Genomic DNA, 21723 nt, shown 5'->3' with positions numbered 1-21723 from the left:
GCCGCGATAAAGTTGGCGGACCATGTCAGAGGCAAAGCTCACTCACACACCTCCATCCACCCATTTAATCCGCTTTTTTCATCCAATCTATCTCCATCCCCCTCCAGCTTCCCTAACTCTGCTTTTCCTTCCTTTTTTTCCCCCAAAGTCTCATTATCAAGGAGACCCATCTCTCTTGGTAATCAATATCGTCCTGTCCATCAGCAAAGAGGAGGAGGAAGGTGGTCAAGGCGAAAGGAAAGCAAAGAAAAACGGGTGGAAGCAAATTAGGCGAAATGCAATGAGCTCAGTTGCGGCAATAAAAAAGAAAAAGTCTACCGAGACTATAGAGCGCCATCGAAGCTGATCCGTTTATCTGAAAAGTGTTTGATAACACATCCGGAATGCTCCGAGCTCCACAAACATGCACTCCATCCAAAAAGGACACATTGCCAAAAGTGTTTTGGGACTGCAGTGTTTTGGCTCATGGCATGCTGACTTTTTACATCCACAATGAAAAGACAGAAAAACAACAGCACAAGCCCACGTTTGACATTATCTGCACTGTTTTTTTTCTTCTCCTCAGTACTTTCTTCCGTTTTAAAGTAAACAATATATTTAATATGTCTTTTTTTAATTTTGAAAAATATTCGTGTTTATTTTTTCAAATAATTTGATCATGTCAATAATTAACTAATAATTCTTCGTGGGACCTGCAAATATGAATGCTGCTTTTTTGGCACAATATCTGTTCTGGAGCTCCTGTTTTGGATGGGGTTAGACCTTGCCGCTGCAGAACAGACGCACAGTGCCATCGCAAGCAGGAAGGCTCAAAGGAGGACAACAAAAGCATTTGTGAGAGCCAACATGCAAATGCATGCGCTTGCACATATGCCCGCTTTGAAATGCACACGCACAAACTCGCGGGAAACGGAGACGAAAAAATGCTGTGTAACCGGCATCTGTCTCCTTCTTCCCACCGCCTTCGTTTATTTTTAGAGTCTTCGGAGACGGGCGGGAGAAAGCAACTATTCCGTACACTGTCAAAGAGTGCGGGGGTGGACGGAAAAGAGAGGCACCATTGTGGAGGAGACGTCGAGAGTCAGAGAGAAGCCAAGGCACTTGGGGTAAAGCAGGAAGGACGGATGGGAGGAAGGAAAAGTGCTGGGAAGGCAGGAAGCAAAGTGGGCACGAGAAGGGATTCTTCGAGAAAATAATTAGAAAAGGGAGGGAGGCAGGGAAGGAAGGAGGGAGGGAGGGAGGGAGGGAGGGAGGGAGCAGGCGAGAAATACAAAAAAACAGCAACATTTAAAGCAGGGGTGCCAAACTCATTTTTGTCGCAGGCCGCATCGTAGTTCCCCTCGGAGGGCCATTCAAATCTGATGAATAACTCGTTTTGAAATCAGAGACCAGTAAAAACTGTTGAAATATTTTAAAAAGACTAATGGTAATCAAAAGTCCAAGCAATATCAATCCAAAATCGGTCTTTGCGGGCCACATGAAATGATGTGGCGGGCCGTATCTGGTCCCCGGGCCTGGAGTTTGATAGCTACGATTTAAAGTCAACGTTGTGCCTCCCGTGTTTGCTTGGCAAGCTGAGCTGACTGGAGTGGCTCTCAGAAGCACGGCCAATGTTAAATGCCAGCGGGCTAAATGTTCACACCTCTGTCAGGAAAGCATCCCGGCAGCGACACGCACGCTCAAGTGGATCTTATATTGCTTGATCTTCGTTAGCAGTGATACCGAGTTCAAAAGTGTCGACTTCTTTGTTATTTCCAAACACATTCATTGCCAATTGGTTTGGGTCATCCTTTTCCATCTAACAGCTATAGAGTTAGAAATGGTTTGGAAAACAACACTTGGCTTGTGCACATACTGATTGATATCTGCTGGGCTTCATTCATTGGAATAATAATTTCACAAATGGAGAAAAGGTCTTACCTGATTGTGATGTTCGATGCCCATACTGATAGTGTTGATGAGAATAGCAATCATAATGCCCCTGCTGAAATACTTGCTCTCCACGATGCCCCACAGTTTTCTCCTCATTTCATCCCACACGTCCTTACAGCGTCCCAAACAGCTCCTTTTCTTTTTCCTGGCACCCTCCAAGCGGTTCTCGTCCTTGTCCGTCTCCTCCACGGCGTCGCCCTCGTCGTCCTCTGCACCGGCGCCGTCTCCCGCCGTCCTCGGGCCTTCTTCCGGCGCTAAAGCGCACAAAGGGCAGTCGTGCGGATTCTGAGGCACGGCCAGGCTGATGGAGTTGTCCAGCGGGTGGTCTTGCTTGCTTTGATGCGGACACTGGGTTACTGCGGAGACAAACATTAGATGTTGGCGAGAAGGTAGACGGCTGGAAGGATTTGCACGCGACGAGGTTGAGACGTTACATTTGGGATGCCTGGAGTGATGCCTCTCTCCGTTCTGATTGAGTCCACCTGTCCGCCTGTTGCCCCTGCCTCCGCCAGCAGGCGGGGGCTTGCCCCTCAGCGTGTAGTAGAGAGCCGCCGATCTCCTCCTGGCCTTGCGGAGGACGTGGCAGACCAGCTGGAAGATTTCCTCGTAGCAATCGCCCGGCTCGGCCATGCTGGCCAGCGTGGACGAGGATAGGCACTGCGCTCTCTGCTCCTGCATCAGCTGGTGCTCCCGCTGCTTGGTCTCGGAAAATTGAGTGGCGATGACCACCAGGCAAAGGTTGATCATGAAGAAAGAACCGATCTGCGTTGGCAAACACAAAATACAAAAAAATAAATCAGACTTTCAACACAGAGGAGAAAACCCAATGCAATATTTGGCCAATTTGACAGCTATTCAGGCCAAACAAAGCGTTTGGTGCGGAAATAAAGACTGACTTGTTTTCACACTCTGACTGCTACGTATGAAGTACATCGATTTGCCTGTAGCAATGTTAGCACACGAGCTGAAGGTCTTCCGGGGCAGACTTTCCACCAAAGCGAGGCTGATTGGAGCAGACAGACGAAGCCAACACATGCCCAAAGCGCAAGTTGGAGTTGGTCCGTCTTCTCATTTCACCTTAATCTCCCTTAACATAGTTGCTACCAAATAAAAAAAAGGTATTCCTTCATTTAGTCTCTCCAAACCAGATGTGGGAGAAGGTAAAAAAACACCGGAAGGGAGCTTCGTGTGTGTGTAAGGCAAGACACATCTGTGGCCCGTGGGTCAAACAGTTCTGCAGGTGTGTGGCGCTTTGATTCCCTTCCAGCCACGTGTGTGTGTGTGTGTGTGTGTGTGTGTGGATGTGTGTGAGACGCGTATTTGATCAGATCACAGACGGCTTTCTGCATAATTAGAGAGGGCAGTCCACTATCAGCATTCAGAGGATCGCTGCATTATGCATGCAATGACCCCCCCCCACACACACACACACACGAGGACAAATTAAGATGGCAGCTTTTGTTCGCAGCTGATTGTCTGTGCGCTTTGGTGCAGCTGCTGTCACATGCATTTATGGGCAAAGTTCCACACTCACTTCCTAATAATCGCCACCTCTTCAGCAGGTTCAAATGACTTGCCGCCATTCATTTACCTATGGCATTCAAAACAAATATCTTGAAGACGGATGGTTTGGTGGTTATTTTCTTGAAATATATGTTATGAAGACACCCGGGAACTGATTGAAATTATGAACACGTTGCGTATATCTCTCTTAAATTAAACTTGGCATTTAATTGGCCCATTGGTGTTCACCAGTGAACAATTAAAGACGCTCCAATCTTCTATTCATTATTGAATAATATACTACACGAGGATTTCACCTGATTCCTAAAAAGAAAAAGAAAGTCTTTTGTTTGTGTCAGCTAAAAACAAAACTATTAAAGTCTGTAGCACACTCTGTGCTGAGTCTTTTCTAGCTTCATTAACGCAATGTCAGAAAAACAAAACAATAATATGGATGGCAGCACTCAAGTCCCAACAGAAAACACTTTGATAACAAATAAAGAAGTGTATTTGAGAGCGACCGACCGGACTCCACATGCATCCCAATGCTTACTATGATGAGTAAGATGAAGTAGATGAAGTTGTAGAAGGAGTGGGCATCCATGACGTAATACATGATCTCCACCCAGCCTTCCAGAGTGATCACCTATGAGGAAACATCAGAAGGATCAAAGTCGGAAACGAAAAAGTAGAGGCAACGTAAATAGAGTCGGTTAGCAAAAAAAAAAAAAAAAAAAACCTGGAAAATGACAATCCAGGCATAGACGATGTTGTCAAAGTTGATGGCGCCTTTGTGGGGGTTGCTGCTTCCCGTGTGGCAGCGGGTGTAATACTGGTGCCAGTTAATACACAGGCCCACGGCATCACTGGCGCCGCTGCCGTTCCCCATGGGCTCGGGGTTGAGACCCAAAGCTTGTCTGTGGAGCGCGTCTTCCTTGTCCAGGCAGCACGTCTGGCCGCCTTGTCGCCTGGCGGGAACGTCCGAGCATGACATGATGCCGTTGTCAGATGCCAGCGAGCAGATGAAGGGCCGCTCGTCATCCTCCTCGTGTCGGTAGTACGGAGGTGGCGGGGTCATTCCTGAAGAGCTGACATACATAGCAAAGCAAGGGAAGGGAAGCAATTGATTGGAATGGATTTCATTTTTATAGCTCACGAATTATCGCTCGCAATAAAATACCATTTTGTGTCAAATGTGTGAGAGACAGAAAGAGGGAAAACAGCCTGGCCCAGCGGTGAACTTGCAAAGTAGATCTAAAGCTGATGAAGCAAAGCAAAAGCAAAAGCATGCTGACAAGTGCGCAATACAGGTAAGGCATCACGTGTCGGGTCACTACATGACAAAAGGGCCTGAAGAGAAAGCAGCCTGAGGTCAGCTCGGCAGAATACCTCGAGTACTGGATGACCCGGATGGGACTAACAAGTGTCTTCATTGGCCTTGCAGTGCCACTGAATCATGCAGCAGCATAATAAACAGAAGAAAAAAATCAGAACAGTCAGCTTGGCTTCTGAAGCTTTGCTGAAACTATGTCGGAAAATCGACTTTAAAAAAAAAAGAAAAGCAGGATCTGAATGGATCTGTTAACAATTATGCAGATTCATGATGGCGTGACCTTATGTCTGGCCATGTTTGAGCGTCACATGCTTGTGCACCTCCAAAAAACAGGACTGTTGATTGAATACAATGATGGCTTTGTCAGAAAGAGCAAAACTATTCAAATGCTGGTGTGCTTCCTTCCACTGCACCAGAGGACCTCATTTGACCGCCGTTGTAACAGCGAGATAATCCGACATCACCCTTTCAGATCAAATGTGATTCTAATAAGCAGCTTTGGAATGTCAAATGGGAACTGATTAGATTTTCTTACACATACTTCAAATCAGCTTTATTAAGAGATATTCTGCTACCAGAAATATTAGCCATAAAAAAATGCGAAGCTAATAAATCAAATGACAAGCGCAAAATTGTAGATGGCTTTGTTTACGCAGCAGACAAGGGACAAGTGTCATCACGTAAACTAAGTCATGTGGAAAGTGAATATGATACTACGTAAGTGTGTGTGCCCGAGCATGAAATCAGCGGAAAAACAGATTAGCCATCCCCTCACCCATTGACAATCTACTATAAGCAGCCAGGCAGTCTTTAGCTGCTCCTTGCATCCCAACTCCAAAATGATTGCGGTGCACTATGATCGCCACTATTTCCCACTTAGTGCCACTTTAAATGGGCACATACTAAAATAGCTCTCTTTTTCTCTGCCCTTTATCACCCTCACTTCAAGGAAGGAGGTCATTTCCAGGAGCCATCATAGGGCCATCGCGACCGACACCTCAAGCTCCCTCCACCTTTTCCTGATGTCGTTTCGGAGCACAAAAGATGCACTCAAAATTTACGGTCAATAAAATAGGGGGACTGAGGTTTGATGCGTTTCTTCCTCTCTCCCTTTTTTTCGGTGTGCTTGAAGAGAGGCTCGCTGAGAGGCAAACAGCGTGCGTGCACGCCAGCAATTCTACGCGCTATGAATAGGTGCCCAAGGGTGTGCACGCCTACATGAGCGCCAATGCGTTTACTGCAGCGGCAGCCGGGGGATGCGCCAATTTCAAGCGTGCCCGTTGCATCACAACTAGAGCCCGAGCGTTTGTTAACAACAGGCCGTGGCCTCACAGTCCTTACCAAGCAATGACAATTCTCGTCAAAGCTGTTTTGCAGCACCGACGCAACATGCGTTAATGAGACCGGGACTGGAGAACAAAAGGAAAACAGAGAGAAGAGAAGCCACCGTCAAAGTACGAGAGCATGAATGAAGTCTGTTGCCCCCCCCTCGCCCGCCCCCGCTGGTGAGTCTGCATTGCGCAGCGTGGCCCTGACAAAAGTCTGGCATCACACTGAGAACACACCTGCTGATGGAGAGCGAGCTGCAGAGAGGGATCAAGGAGTAGCAGCTGTCAAATGTCGGAAAACGACAAGGAACACTCGTCCAAAGTTGATGCGAGGACACGCGCCAGACTTTGGCTTGGAAATGGAATTCAATCATTATTTTTGTCATGGAAGGCATATTAGTGAGAATAATAAAAAAGAATAATATTTGGAGAGCTAAGGAAGGAGCGCAGACCGGAAGGCGTTAAGGCCAAGGGACAGAAGGTGTCAGACGGCAAAGTGATTGCTGTACTTGACTGCGACACTCCATTGTTGCCTCTCAGGGATGCAACATTAGCTCTTTACTTAGCATAATAGCGTTCAAGTGCTAACTCACTAGCACCTTCCTAATTAAGCACTCAAGCGCACACACACTCTCGCTCGCTCGCTCTCTCCCCTGCAGGTTTCAATTCCATGCAAAATTACACTTCTCCTACGCTAATAACGCGTCCGTCTCATTAAATTGAAAAGCCCGCACTGGTCAGCAAATGCGTGCGAGAAAGAGAAATAAAAACTAACTACCGGACAACTAAGACAACAGAAATAACCCAAAAAAGAAACCTCCAAAGCCTCTTGAGTCAAATGAAGCGCAACCAAAATTGCACTGGATCAAGTTGGCTCATTAAGTTAGTGAAGAGGTTTCACTTCAGTCAATTTCAGCACTTAGCTTTAAGAGGACCAAGCAGACGGGCGGGCGGGTACAAATCCGCTTCCCCATCTGATTATTACAAGTGTCATTACCACTCGCTGTATCAGCATTACCGCAGAAGAAACAAAGCGGCATGGACAATGTGCTTTGGTTTTTGTTGTTGTGGTGGTGGTGGTGCCAGCACAGCATGGAAAAAAAGAAGCCAGAATGAATTTCAGGTCATCAAACCTTCAGACGCACAAGGTGAATGTCACTGTGACACAGACAGGTGGCAGGCGTGGCGTGGTGGGAATATGGAGGCATGCCGCGGCAAACTAATCCTGTTCCTGGAAGGCCGGCCGGCCGGCGCAAGGAGAAAGCAGTGACGCTTTACAAAACATAGATTAGCTTACAGGGTGAAGTTCTCCTCCAGGTAACAGCGGTTCCGAAGAAGCCCTGCCCACAGCTGCACGCCGATGATTCCGAAGATGAAGAACACAAAGAAGCAGAGGAGGAGAACGTTGCCCAGCATGGGGAGAGTGTCCAGCAGCAGGTTCACCAGGATACGCATACCTGGCGTGACGGAAGAAACACAATTCAAAGGTCATTCGAGGTCAAAATAAATGTCACCTTTAAATATGTGAGCAGTGATTGAAAGCCAAAGACGCGGCAGCGTGTTTGCAATCACTTCTGTTGCCTTTGATGAATGCCTGTTTGTGTTTTTCAGGGCCGTGCTGTGATTAGTGAGTAACAGCTCGACGGTAGGCTAATGTGTCAGCGACGCGAGCGCGCGTTGATTCGGAAGAAGCCGTGAGTGGCAGGTGAGAAGCTGAGAAATGAGACAATGCCGCCGGAATGACTCACAAGTTGACACGATTTACAGACGACGCCTGCAGTTCAGTCACAAAGTAGAGAGCGCCGACTTTTTTAAGGCTAAAATTTGATCAGACGTGTTGTAAATAACATACGGCGTGACAATAAGGTTTCAAACTGTCTTCCCTAAGCAAAGTGTTGCTTGTGTACGAGTCTGCATGTGCAAGTGTGCGCGTGCGTGTGTGTGTGTGTGTGTGTGTGTCGGCAGCTAGCGGCAAGTCTAAATGTGTTTGTTCCCAAGGGGCCTTGTCATTAGACCGAAGTTCCATTAGTCCTAATTGGGTGAGGAGAGGGTGAGATTGAGAGACGGTGAACGAGAATGACGCATGGCCCGAAGGAACGCCGCCAATTGAAACAAGAAAAAGAAAGAAAGAAAGAAAAGGGGGGAAAATGTAAAGCGAAACATTTTTGAAGAAACACATTAACGCGAGTGCACTTTCTTTCTTTCTAGGTGTCATTTCTCCCCTCAGTGCCACCAAGGTTGCAGGCGGGCCGGCGGTACTGTACCTACTTCCCATCCACTGAACTTGTGAGTTCACTGCGAGGGACTTTTATCGGACAATTTGTCAGGGGGAGTGACAAATTGAGGTGCGTGAGGTTGCACACAAGCACAGCGAGCCAGGAAAACGAGGAACAAATTGTGTGAAGCCGTCCCGCTTCCTCACCTCTAATGGGGTCACGGATAGAGGACGGAATCGGGTCACGGCAAAGTAATTACGCGCGGGGTCACTCGAAACAAACCGCAATATTCCACGTATTGCTACATCGGTTAGCTCGTGAACTAGCTGGTAGCGTGTATTGCATTTGATTGACAGTTGAGCCCGCTGTGGTTTGAGAGCAGAGAGAAGAGCTTGATTTTTAAAGCCTCATTTTAATGAAAAATATCATTTTGATCGTAGATCATTGATAATTGCAACAAGGCGCATCATGAAATCTACCCGTCTCAAAGTTTTAGATGAAAGTAGAAGACTTAGTCCATCAAAGCATTTGATTTGGTGAGGCTGTGACTCGCGGTCTACGATTTGTGATTTTTGATAAATGCATTTTCCTCAAGATATAGACTAGGTTCATCCTTAAATTAGCGCCATACACAAAAAAAATGGCCTCACTTGGCACTCTGTTGATGGCTTTCAGGGGACGAAGAACTCGCACCGTCCTAATGGCTGACAGGTTGATGTTCTGCAGGTCCAGAGAGTATTCCACCATGCTGTAGATAGAGAATCAAGCACACTTTTAATCTTCTTGTTGTCAAAGTATGTCAAACAGACAAAAGCGCTGCTCCAGGTGGACCAAAGATCCCCCGCTTGGGTTTCAGCATCATTGGTCATCCTTTTGATCTAATCTCACCTGTCCAGGCAGTGTTGGATATGAGAAGCAGTCCACAGGCAATTACATGAAAGAGAGGTGAAGAGGAGGGAGAGAGGGGAGAGGGAAAAAAATAAAAAATAAGGATGACTTCATATTCCAAATGTTGCCTGCAGGATGCTGCGGCTCACTTAGAGGCTGGCATCTGTTAGCAAGTTTTCGCAGCATGGCGAAGCTCTTTGAAACACGGCTGTAGATTTCAGGAATGCTTTTTTTTTTTAGCTGAATTTCAACCAGTGAATGACTGCTCGACTTGAATCCACAGCATCATCATCATCATCCCTCTGCCACGCCATGCCACTCCACAGCATCAGCAGCATCATCTCGCCGACACTCGAGCTAATATCATCGACAATACACAGCAACCTGCTTGTGCAATTTTCCCTTCAGCATTGACTCATCAAGTTGACAGCTGCTGACGCGGCTGCAAGCAGGGTTGAAGTGTTGTAGCCCACGGCCGACAGGCAGCAGCTCAAGCTACTAATTGTAACCTCCAGCCAGCCAAGGGACCACAGAACATTTGGGCTGGTGCTGCTCCGCTGGGCGCAACCCATTTTCTTCAAACTTTCAGGGAATATTTTGGAAGAGATATTTTGATGAAGGGATACTTGAGATTTGGGTCTGGGGAGTCAAGTTTAGTTTACCTTGAGCAATGCAGACAATGTTGGACTACTTTAACTGCTTATCTTTCTGATGTATTAATTCCATCTTCAGGTAAAAGTTTTCCATTGACCTAAATACTTTGCTTCATCTGCCTCAATAATGACTCACAATTTTATTTCATCAAGTGGTTACGCAAAATATCATCCTTTGGCTCCAAATACATTTGTTGAAGTAGAGCTATAGTCGACTTAAAAATGTAACAATTTTGTTTTGTGCAACCACCTGATGAAATGCAATTGAGGGAATTCAATCAAAATCATTTTTGACAATGCTTTATTTTTTAGCTCTTTGATTCTCCCATGCAGTAAAACTTCCTTATTAGCATTTCAAGTACTCCCTGTGAGAGTGTGTCGACATTCACGTCCTAGCGTTGCGCTAAAATGTTCCGCCGCATGTGACACTGCAGCTCGACGGAAATGTCAGCCACTAAACAAGAGCTAACGTGTGTTTTGGGGCCAACCTTTTCCTACCCACCTCAAATACAATCATATCTGTGCTCAACTAACTGAATGTAGATTCCAATAAGGACAAAACAACAAACTGGCCGTCTTGCTAGCGACACAAATATAATAAAATATGATCCCGCTGCAACTGGCTTCCAATTGGCTTAATGAAATTTTGCAGCTCTGCCAGAGTGTCACAATCCTCATGTGTGTGTGTACGTACGTGTGTCATGCTGTATCAGGCCACAACGTTCGAAAAAGTAATTAGTGGCGAGCCAAAAAGCCTCCGGCGTCGGTGTTCGTGCCTTTTATTTAATAGCGTGTGTATGTTCATAACAGTATGAGAGAAAAAAATAGCCTCGGGAGAAAGCTACAGTGGAGAAGACCCAGGCAGGAGATGCGGCTTTGACAGCCGAGAAGAAGCCCTTAAGACGCAAAATGTCAAAGCTGCGGGGATTTAATTGTCAAATTAGCAATGTGCTTGCTTCAACGTTTCCATCCAAGTTGATCGGTGAACAAAGCACTTCTCCTGCATCATTTGCATTAAACATACTTGCTACCTGAGAAAATAAAGTGCTAACCTCAATGTATTCCCCAAGATTTGGAGTTCTTAAGTAAGTCTCATTTCTCAGGTTATTGAACGGGGCTAGTGTGGGAGCTCGGGATATAAAACATATTTGATGTGTATAGTGTATTAGACAAAAGAAAAAAAAAAAAAAGATTATGGCAGGAGCGTGAGGCGGTAACCCCGAGGAAAAAGAGCTAATAGCAGACGGCCGACCGACCGAGATTTGGCCCGGCCCCATAGGTAAGGTAACTTGCCCTCAGTAATTAGGCCGGATGCTAATCGAAAGGATCCGCAGTTGTACAACAGCGCAAACTCTCCCCAAAGAAAAGAAAGCCAGGTAGAACCTGACAGACTAATAGAGCAACTCAATCATTTTGCTGAGTAATTTGCTGTAACTACAGACAAAAACACTTTGGGGCAATTTGGAATCCACACAAAATAAACTGTTGCAATTCAAATGAAGACTAATGTTCCTTCAAGCTGCCTCACACTACCTTGCCTGGTGTTTAACCGCGATTAATCAGTCATGCTAACATATGCTAACTTATGCTACTCTGACACATTTTCGTACACACTTTGAAGCATTTTTGGCGTCGCACTGGAAAGGGCATCATTTTACATTGTTATTTCCAAATGACAGGCAGGGCTAGTCTTACTTAAAAACAACAACAACAATATATACAATATATTTGGGAATCTAGAGGAACCGTGCACGGTTTCGCTTACCCGGCCATGACAATGAAGAAGTCCAGCCTGTTCCAAGTATCTCCCAAATAACAGTGACGACCAAAGATTCCAAGAGCCACCATCTTCACCACCATCTCCAGTGCAAAAAAGATATAGATGAAGGCATCGAAGGCCTGGGAGAAAGAAAAATAGAATCACATTTTGGATAAAAGAAGTGAATATGGCGCAAAAAAGGTGAAGACCTTTCAGTTGTTCTACAAAAGATGCGCAAGTTGCCTGTGTTCTGCAGACTAAGTCATTTACCCAGACATCCTTGCAAGACATTTTCTAGGTCAAGGGGAAAATGTGTTTCGACTCACTTTTGACCCTTTTTCAATTCAAAGGTCTCAAAACAATCCATGAGCAATTTTCCACCTTGAAAAGGCAATTTTAAGGCCATTTCACGCCTTACAGGTTTTGTTTTTTTTATTTCCGCCCGACTGTCTTTTAAACACCGCTGATCGTTAACTGCTCAATATAACAACCCACAAATGACAATATGTGATTTGAAAATATGAAGAAAAAAAAAGCAGTAAGGAATATAGCGTGCGATTCAATTTCCACTTGTTATTATACTGTGCACCACCAACTTAGCCCTCTATTGTTATTTTTGGAGGGGGATGAAAAAAAATGGAAGGCTTTGGGCTGTATGACTGTTTTGCAGCCTTACTAATACTGTAAGTCATTCAAGGGAATCTCTATTTGAGAAGTGGAAGCAGTCGTAGCCAGCAGGCTGCGGGATATGCCAACTATTTGGCTTTTTGAAGATGACAGTTTTATTTTTTATTCAATTCCCAGGCTGTGTGGCATCCAAACACAAACCCAGTCTTTGATAAATATCTTATTAGGTTTTTTTTTTATGTGTGGCAGTATATCCCTGCAAGGATTGTTTTCTGACTTGACCAAAAAAACAATCATGTTCTCACTCACCTATGAGAAATTTGCAATTGTAACATAAAAGTTTCATCCTGACGTTTGGTAAAAAAAAAAAAAAAAAATGAATTGCTGAGATTACAAGGGCGCTATTCTGTAAGTGACCCAATGCCAGCAGTAAAGTTTGCTTGAGTAAGCACATCTCTGGAGACATTAGCACTCCGATGGTGCCAGTTTGAACCTTCTTTCTCAATAGCTGGCTGCTTCCATCATCATTTAAGCCGCAAAAAGAGGCAAAATATGGGGCCGACTGAGTGAGCGTAGCTTGAAAGCAGCACCAATGCTTCAAAAATTGAGTTTGTGGGCTCAACAAATGGGGCGGGCCAATACACATGCTGCAATGGGAAAAGCATTTCCCACAAATAGTTTACGTTTATTACCTTTGGAAGGTTTCAGGCAGAAGATAAATGACAAACAAAAAGCATCAATGCTAGCCCACAGCGGGACGCACAACACAGATGAGAGAAAAGTGGACGCATCCGCTAGTTAGATGCTTCATGTGGAGAAAATTCTTCCTCTCTCAGTACTCACAAACAATTTAAAGTTGGGTCTGTAATGGATGAGGAATTGGAGCTTGTTTATTTTATTTTTTTACCGTTTGCTCTTCCGTCCAAAAATGTCTTCATCAATTGCATAAAATTCAACTTATTTCAGTCATCATCTCAATTTAGAGCATTTGGAGTTTCAGTTGCTGTTGTCTGGTCTGGTGGCGGCGGCGGCAGCAGCAGCAGCACGACTGCCAGATGGTCACCAAACAAGCCTGGAAGCTGACTGACTTTATACTGGCCGGCGGTCAATTTCTCAACAAGGTGTCCTTCCTCCTCTACAAACAGACACCTGTAAAAGTTTGTCATCATAGAAGCCACCAGGATGTCAAGTACCTTTTCTCTGTATGCAAATGAAATACTTCCAATCAAATTGGACCCTACAGGACTCCTCCAGTGTATAATAGACTTTCTACATTTGTGTCCAGCACTATAACGGGATACAATCAAATGACGGCAGTCAGACATCAGCAGAGCTTCCAGATTAGATTCTCGGCGAGAGGACGAGTCTCATAAGCTGTTTAAATGACGTTTTGATAAATAATGCAACCCGCCAGCCTCACGTGGAATTCAACATTGGCTGCGTTGCGCCGGCGAAATGAATTCATCGTAGCTATTTGTCACCGGCGCTCGCTTCTTTTTCAGTCAGCCTATCAGGTTTAATCATCAACATGATTTGTAAAGAGAGCGAGGGTGTTACGTGTCAAGGGCCCTTTCATGATGTGAAACGCGAGCTGCTGCGGAAGCTACCTCATATGCTTCTATTTGGGAATGGAAGGAGACGATGTGCTAAGTAGGTCACTCGCATTTTGATGGTGAAACACCAAGATATATTGCATGGTGCCGTACGCAAACGTTTGAGTTACAGTCGAGATGAATCGGAGGAGGGATTTCACACTCGCATGCAAATAGGAGCAGAAAAAAGGGCAAAAAAAGAAATCATCAGGCATTAAATCCGCTTTCCAATGAAGTGACAACATGTAAAACATGACAGAGAAAGCATGAGAAGACCTTCGACTGCTTAAGAGTAACATTTAAAAACCTTTGAAAAACTGAAAAATACTTTCCCCTCAAGTAGTCATTTAAAAAAATAAAAAAAATAAAAAATGATTTGGAGCCTGAATGGAAAAATGATTATAAAGTACCCCTCTGAGCGTATAACAAGCATATTCTGTAACTCATATGTTGGTTAAGGACAATCAATACTTTGCCAAAGTCGCAAGTTTGTTTCCTAGAAGTAGCTTGCGAGGGCAACGCTTGTTCTGAACCACACAAGCATTGTCAGCAAAATCTTCTGCCGTTGTTATTAGCCACAAAAAGAGGCACCCCGACTTCTTGGGGAAACAAAAGGCTTGTTAGAGAAACAAAGGCCAGAAAAAGGCAAAGGCGCTATTGTGCAGGAAGTTGGAAAAGACACAGGCTTAAAGCAGGAAGATGGATCACCAAAGCAGCAAAGTATAATTCAACGTGAAGACGTTCACAGTCAAATGCAATCATGTTTGGACTTGAAAGGGTGCCTAGTTTGCAGAAAAACAACAACAGAGTAATTTTGACTGAAATCCTTACTGACATTTTAATGGCTAGCACTTGGTATTAAGATGGCCGCCTTACCTGGAGGATTTGACAGCGGTCTGAGGTGCAGTCGATGTTCTCGCAAGGTTGGTACATTCCCAGCGTCACACAGTTGAGCAAGATGACCATGATGCTGATCCTCTCGAACCATGTATCAACAAAAAAGGAGTTAAGGATGGGACAACTTTTAGACATCTTCAACTACATGGGCCCTTATACCCAGCAACAGATGACAAAACACCCATTTGAGGTCCTTCGTCATATTGACCCCCCCCCCCAGATTGAGACCCCGGGCGGCTGACTCACATGACAACCAACTGATTCCAGCACACGCGTGAATGTCTGCTCATGTCAGGCTCTTCTCATGTTGGCAAGAAACTAAACCAGAGTGACACCAGCAAGAAATGAAAGGAAGAGACGAGAAATCTCTCGTCTTCAATTATTTACTGAGATGGCTCACCTGTTAGCGTAACATATTGTCTTCATCACCTCTTCTTTATATAGACCTTATAGAGCTCCCCATCCCGTCACCGACAATTTGTACGCCTGCTGTTCGCTGTCAATACAGATTCTTATCAAAGACTCCTTTTTTGCTTCTATTTTTCTTCAACGTTGCCGCTTTCCAAGCAGCAAACACTCCATGTCTCCCCTTTTAACAAAATATTCCCACTTGGTGTTGTCATTTCTTTTTTGTGGCCCGTTGTGCATTCAGGTAACCAAAGAGCTTCAATTTGATGTCGGCGAGCCGGAGGGAGGGAGGGAGAAGCTATTCTAATCATCACAATAATAAAATGGGGGGCAATGGTGCATGAACCAATTTAGTAGCTGGGTGTGTTTCATTTCATTTTCCACTGAAAAGTGCTTCGGCAGGTTGCGATAAAAGAAGCAGTTGGAAGGAGAAGCTCAACAAGGTTCGCTCTCACAAAATTTAAAGAGAAAAAAGAATGCCATTTTAAATGTGTATGTTCTATTTCAGAAGTACGAGCAGTAGTTTTGTTTTCAGTCATGGTGGCACAACATGGCGATCAATATCACAAATATAAATCTGAAATATACCAAAAAAAGCAATCGAACAGCAGGCCATGATCGTCATCAGAATCAATATTTTCCCATAACATGTAATCAATTAGAATTAAATACACATCATACTCACCAGAGATGCTAAATTATTAATAATGTCTACCTGCGTGTTTTGCTAGTTTTGCTCTGTCCAATCAACAAGCGGATGGAAAAAAGATGACATCATCATTCTGGGTTTGAACCCATGCATTGAAATCTTGCTACGTTAGCTCAAGTATTTGCGCTGCAACGACATCACAAACTACTAACAAAAAACAAACACTTAATTGAATTCACCTCAAAATGTCAACAAAACATGACATGCGGCGGGGCGGGGCGGGGCGGGAGCGAAAGAGACAGCTGTAGGCAGCCCAATGAATTCTGCTGGCAAATTCAAATCCACTTGGGTGCATTTTCTATATCTCAGACCGGGCGGGCTTTACTGCGTATTGAAATATTTTCCAGTGACAGTGTTCAAATGGAGTTGGCAGCTCAAGCGGCAAGGCGGTTTTGGGAGGTGGCAGCCGTCGTCCTGCGGCTGCGTGCGTGGATCAGGCTACACCCGACATGCAGATCTTGAAAGCTTTCAAACAACACTGCAGTGTGGAGAAACCCCCCCAAAAAAATCACAAGTTGGCTAATAATTCAATGAGAAACTACAGAGTTTACGTCGGGGCTACTGTCAATGTATTCCAATTCCCGGAAAATAGGGGAAGTGCTGTTGTATTGGAAAACATGTCAAAGGCGGCCTATTGACTTTTTCCACATCAAAGCACAAATAATACACACTTGGAAGACTAAATTCACAAAGGCAAGCGCGTACGCACGCGCACAAAGTGTGCTTCAAGACAATACAACCTCTGCGGGTTTCCTTCAGACATTGAGACAACACAAACTGTGTGAGGCAATTATGGCTGTCCACATGATTTTAGTAATTCGCACAATTCTCTGCAGGCACTTGGAAATTATACACAATTGCCAATATGTTAGGAGCCATGTCTGCATTTACAAATTACATTTTTTTCCAGCCGTATCTAAGCATTTGGAATGTAGCAATGTGTGTGAGTGTGTGTGTTTGTGTGTGTCTCTCTCTCCTCATATCAGCTCAGCACAGCAGGTGCCTTGCTCCAGTACATTGCCGCAGCAAGTGAAGCTGAATGTACTGCAGACACTATTGGAAAGAAAATCCAATACATATTGTGTGTGTGTGTGTGTGTGTGTGTGTGTGTGTGTGTGTGTGTGTGTGTGTGTGTGTGTGCGTGTGCGCGTGTGTGTGAATAAAGAGTATAACATGAGTCAGTAGAATAGCACGGGTGTTGCAAAGTAAAAGAATGTGGTAGACCAGCAAAGGTTAGCATGGGTGAAAAGAAACATTTAAGCAATTGGTTGTATAATATTGAAAAAGAAAAGTTTGCATGGGCAAGTAGGTAAAGATGGGAACAGGAAGGCAAACACATTCAGAGTGGAGAATTTGCCAGCTCACCGGCGAGAGTACACAAGCCATTAGCTTGGATTGGACACGGGGTCAGAGAATTGCACATAGAGGAAAGGAGAGTGAGAAGATGAAAACTCAACGAGAGGACCATGCCGACGACTTCTTGCTTCATGCTCACCGGCCCTACAAAAAAAAATAAAAAATCCCTGCGGCCATGTCGCTATCTATAAGGCGTCATGCTTACATCAGCAATTTTGCATGTCAGGAAAAAAAATCAATTTTAAGATCATGCGCAGCATAACAGCATGGACAATCTGTTGGAACGAACACATACATTAGCGCCTGCTGTTTGGGATCTTGCCCAATCACCCCCGACGTGTTAACGCGCACAAAGTCACGTCAGTGCCACGCGTTAAATTCTCAGCACGCAAAAGCACGCCGAGGACTTTATAAGCATCACAAATAACCACCCCTGAGTCAACTTAAATGCGTTAACGCTCCTCATTCATCACTTAGCCGCACGGCTTTGCACTTGTAGAGCCGATACATCATGCCGGAGCAGGCCAATCCACCTTTACAGTCTTAGAGGACATGCGTGTGTGTAGAGGTGACCCCACATAGTGAAGAAGCAACCTTCTGGTGTGGAAACCAAAAAAGTAGAAGATATATAAAATGATACAAGAACCGTTATCAGTGTGTATTTCAACCCAAATAAATGCATGAAGGATAAACAGATAAATCGGCCGTTTTGAAATCAGAGCAAAAACTGTATACATTTTTGACAAGATGAATGTGAATTGCTAGTAACATGTGAAGACAATTAGCAATTTTTGTATTGACACATGAAGTCTGTACACAATTTGTGTCCGCGGGCCAAATATAATGACACCGCGGGCCAAACTTGGCCCGGGGGCCTGAGGTTGACCCCCCTGGCATAAAGTGAGTTTCCTTCATTGCCAAAGTGGAGGAATTGATTCCAGTGGTTACTAGAACAAAGGAGCTCAATCAAGGCCACGTTGCACGTTAAAAAAGGCTTCGAAGCTGGTTTTGACTGGAGGAGAGCTGTAAGCCCACATTAGCACAATACAGCACCACAGTCACGTGGCCAACATTTCAAGTCTGTCAAGCGGCGCTGGCTGCTACCAAGGGATGCATTTTCACCTTTGCTTTAGAAGCACCACACAGGCTCGCGCGTTCGGGAGCTGTGACAGGTCCCGGAATGCTTTTGCTCTCCTTTGGAAACGACAAACACGGCATCTGAGAGTAGCGCTAAATGTCAAGGAGTGACTTTGTGTTAGAGCGAGACAAAACTTGCTAATGACATCATTGTTGTCATTGAGGTTATAGTCGCTCTCGAAATATGGCTTCAATCATATTATTAAAGACAATGAGGTCATCATTTCAGGGAAAGCGCAAAAGCTGCATCGATTAAAAACGCCAGTATTGTCAACTGCAAGGAAATGACTTGGGTAAAAACAACATGACAAGGGCCGTTTCTCTTCCACTACTGGAGGCCAAAGCAAAAGTATTGCTTTTGATATAAATATGTGTGTTACATTGACCTTTGTAACAGCAATACGTTTCCCTCCGTCGGCTCACTCCAGAAAATCTTGATGGCCGCCAGCTCAGAAACAAAACACTCTGGATACAGTGATGCTTAAAAGAAAGAAAAAGGAAATGCTGAAGCGTTAAGTGCTTTTTAGCTTGACCTGGGGATTGTTATTCATTTGCAATTTGACTTTGCGCACTGGCCTTTTGGCCAAAGTGTCAGCAAAATAACTTTTAGCCCTTCACCATTTGTCCTTATCAGACTACGACAACTTTAATCCGTGAGCGCTGCAAGTGACTCAATAATGCACTTTGACCTCTTTTTCTATGGCTACCTTCAGGTTAAGCTCAGACTAAATTAGAACATTGAGATGAAGCGCAAACAGGACTGAATGAATTGCCTTTTGAATTTAGGCAGATAGTTCAAGCTTGAATAACTTTTTGTCATCCTCGCCAATGCCTACTTGGAGAATTTGGCAAGTCCATTATGAGCATGTCAACACGCCAGGAGCCAATGTTTCTGTCTTTATTAATCACCACCTGACAGCAGCCCAATCCGATAACACACACACCTGGATTTCTTTTTTTTTTTTTTTTTTTTACAGACACACACACACACACACACACACACCACACCACACGGGAGAGCCAGTAATTTGTCCCCACGTCCCCTCTGCTCGTCGTTCCTCATGCTCGGTTGAGTCGGCGAGGACGCAGACGAAGCAGAATGACAAGCCGAGTCAAGACCTTAACGAAAGGCCGCTGGCGTGACCCCGCAAAAAACTGCGGCGCGCTTGACGTGTTTTATTTTTCGAGCCGCTTCCTTCTGTCTTCTCGCTCTGCAACATTTTCCTGAAGAGTCGCAGACGCGGTACAAATTTCCTCTTGCGCCAACATAAGCGCCCGACGAGCAATTTGCATAACTCTCACTTTGCCTTCCAGCTCTTCTTCATTACGATGATTATAAAAAGTAGACGGGCCATTGCCAGTGGCCGGCCGGCCGGTCGGCCAGCAAAATGGTGAAAAATAGAGGAAAAGGTCACGGGCCGGTGGTTGCCAAACATGATCTCAGAGATGACATTATGCAACAAGATTGCAAATGGCACTTTGCGACCGTGAGCCGGCGGAACAATGAAGTGACGCCGGATGCTAGATGCTTTCGCTCGCTCGCTCCCCGTTTTCTATACAGTGCGGATCTTGCCAAGTTCACGCTTGTCTTCAAAGGACAAATGAGAAAATAGTGTCGTGATCATCAAGTGTCAGACTCCTCAGCGTATAACATCAACAGGATGAGTAGTAATGAAATATCAATTATCCACACCATTAATTTTAACAAGCAGATGATAACATTCGTGACATCACCTTTGTGATCTGGTTATGTAAGCATCACGGGTGAACGAAAAGGTGAGACAATTAAGCAACTGGATCATTGCTGGAAAATAACATTCTGACAAAAGGGCTCAAAACATCACCTCATCTGTTTTGTTGTTTAACAAGCAAAGGCTTTATCAATCTTTTTCTCTTGGCCTCTCAAACTCCTCTGGCTGCTTTTGGACTTAATCCTCCCTTGAGGCAATGTCAAGAGTTTGTGAGGACACAGCCCAGTCAGAGCATGACAATGCCATTTAAGACCATTTCTTATATGAAGACTTTATGGTTAGCTTCAAAATAATCTAAAGTCATCTCATATCTTAAACTAGTCAATGACACAAGAAGACCTTGGAAAAGTACAGTTAGCGTGCGGTGCAAACAATTCTCTTTCGGCGTATATTAGGGCTCCCTGGTGTCTACTTTTCACAGCATATGAAAAGAGAATAAAGACGGCAATAGGCTAGATGAGCTCAGTGGTTAAGTGAAGCATTACCAAGGTCAGTTGTTGCAGCTCAAATGCTTTCGCTGATATTAACAGGGCCTGACAGAGACTGTTCTCTGTGGGATCGCAGCTCTGCATGTTGGCAAGCTCAGGTAGAGGCAAGCTCAATATGCACAAGCACGCACGCACGCACACACGCACCATCACATGCCCTCACCACACAGGAGGAGACAAAAGGACAAAAAAAGAATGCACGGATTCAAATGTGGAAGAATTACACAAGGAACATAAATTTGATATGCTCAAACAACAAAGATATATTTTTTCAAGCATGACAGTAACTGACTAGAATGGTCAAGGCATCTTGCCCCTGTGCAAAAGAAAAAAAAAAAGCATCTCCAGGACTTATTGATGAATATAACAAAAGATGTAGCACCCTCAATTCCAATACAAATAAAGGTCAGACGGAAGAAAACAAGTCGTATGTCAAACTGACCCGATAGTAGTACAACACACACTGGGCAATCAAATAACAAATGATTAGTCTTGATTTTTTTTTTTTTTGTAACTCACAGATCAGTGTTCATTGCCTTAGTACTCGCTATCATTTCCTGAACTGGGAATAGAGCCAAGAGAAGACGCAGTCGCGCACAAACACTCTCACGCTCACTCTCCTTTTAAATCCCCAGCCAGGAAACTAACTTGCGCAAAATTGCCGTGTCAACTTTCGTTTGCTGGAGAAACAGTGTAGCTTTTTACTTAAGGACGGCAGGTGCTTTGGTGAGCTCCGATAAATAACCTTTTTATCATGTGATTAGGTTGAGATACTAATCGGGAATGTCTCCCGGATTAAAGACGATCACGTGTATGTCGGTGGTCACCGCATCAACGGCTTAAAGAAGCTTTGTGACTTGTTTAAGACTGAAATAAACAAAATCAACACACTGGTGGAGCGAGAGGAGGGATGGATAGAGATAGAGATAGATAGATAGAGATAGATAGATAAATTGTGTTTGATGCCCCGAGATGCTCAAAAAATGGACTTAGCTTTTTCATGTATCGGAGGTAAAAATGACAATCATGACTATAATCAATCATCATCAATCATGAATGAGTTCTGAATAATTGATACGTTTGCAACTCCAATCAACTGGTGCTGCCATTTCTTTAAGCAAGCCCTCCCACACACATAAGGCGCAA

At 44.6% G+C, this 21723-nt stretch overlaps 1 protein-coding gene across 3 annotated transcripts in view; it reads right to left on the bottom strand.

Annotated features, from left to right (window-relative positions):
• The window catches only part of LOC119125370 (voltage-dependent T-type calcium channel subunit alpha-1I-like), a 67261-nt gene that overhangs the window by 21854 nt on the left and 23684 nt on the right, over window positions 1-21723 (bottom strand). For 2 of the 3 annotated variants that reach the window (XM_037255787.1, XM_037255790.1), the window contains exons 3-9: window positions 14708-14819; window positions 11619-11752; window positions 8963-9060; window positions 7394-7553; window positions 4175-4523; window positions 3989-4081; window positions 1921-2694 (exon numbers count right to left, since the gene is read on the bottom strand). In XM_037255787.1, the coding sequence (XP_037111682.1) occupies window positions 1921-2694; window positions 3989-4081; window positions 4175-4523; window positions 7394-7553; window positions 8963-9060; window positions 11619-11752; window positions 14708-14819 (1720 nt within the window). The remainder of the gene's footprint in view (window positions 1-1920; window positions 2695-3988; window positions 4082-4174; window positions 4524-7393; window positions 7554-8962; window positions 9061-11618; window positions 11753-14707; window positions 14820-21723) is intronic. The other variant, XM_037255789.1, reaches the window with a different exon arrangement.

Source organism: Syngnathus acus, chromosome 8, assembly GCF_901709675.1.
Source record: "Syngnathus acus chromosome 8, fSynAcu1.2, whole genome shotgun sequence".
NCBI classification, from domain to species: domain Eukaryota; kingdom Metazoa; phylum Chordata; class Actinopteri; order Syngnathiformes; family Syngnathidae; genus Syngnathus; species Syngnathus acus.
The sequence above is the reverse complement of the archived record's forward strand: the minus strand, read 5'-3'. Positions and strand labels throughout refer to the sequence as shown.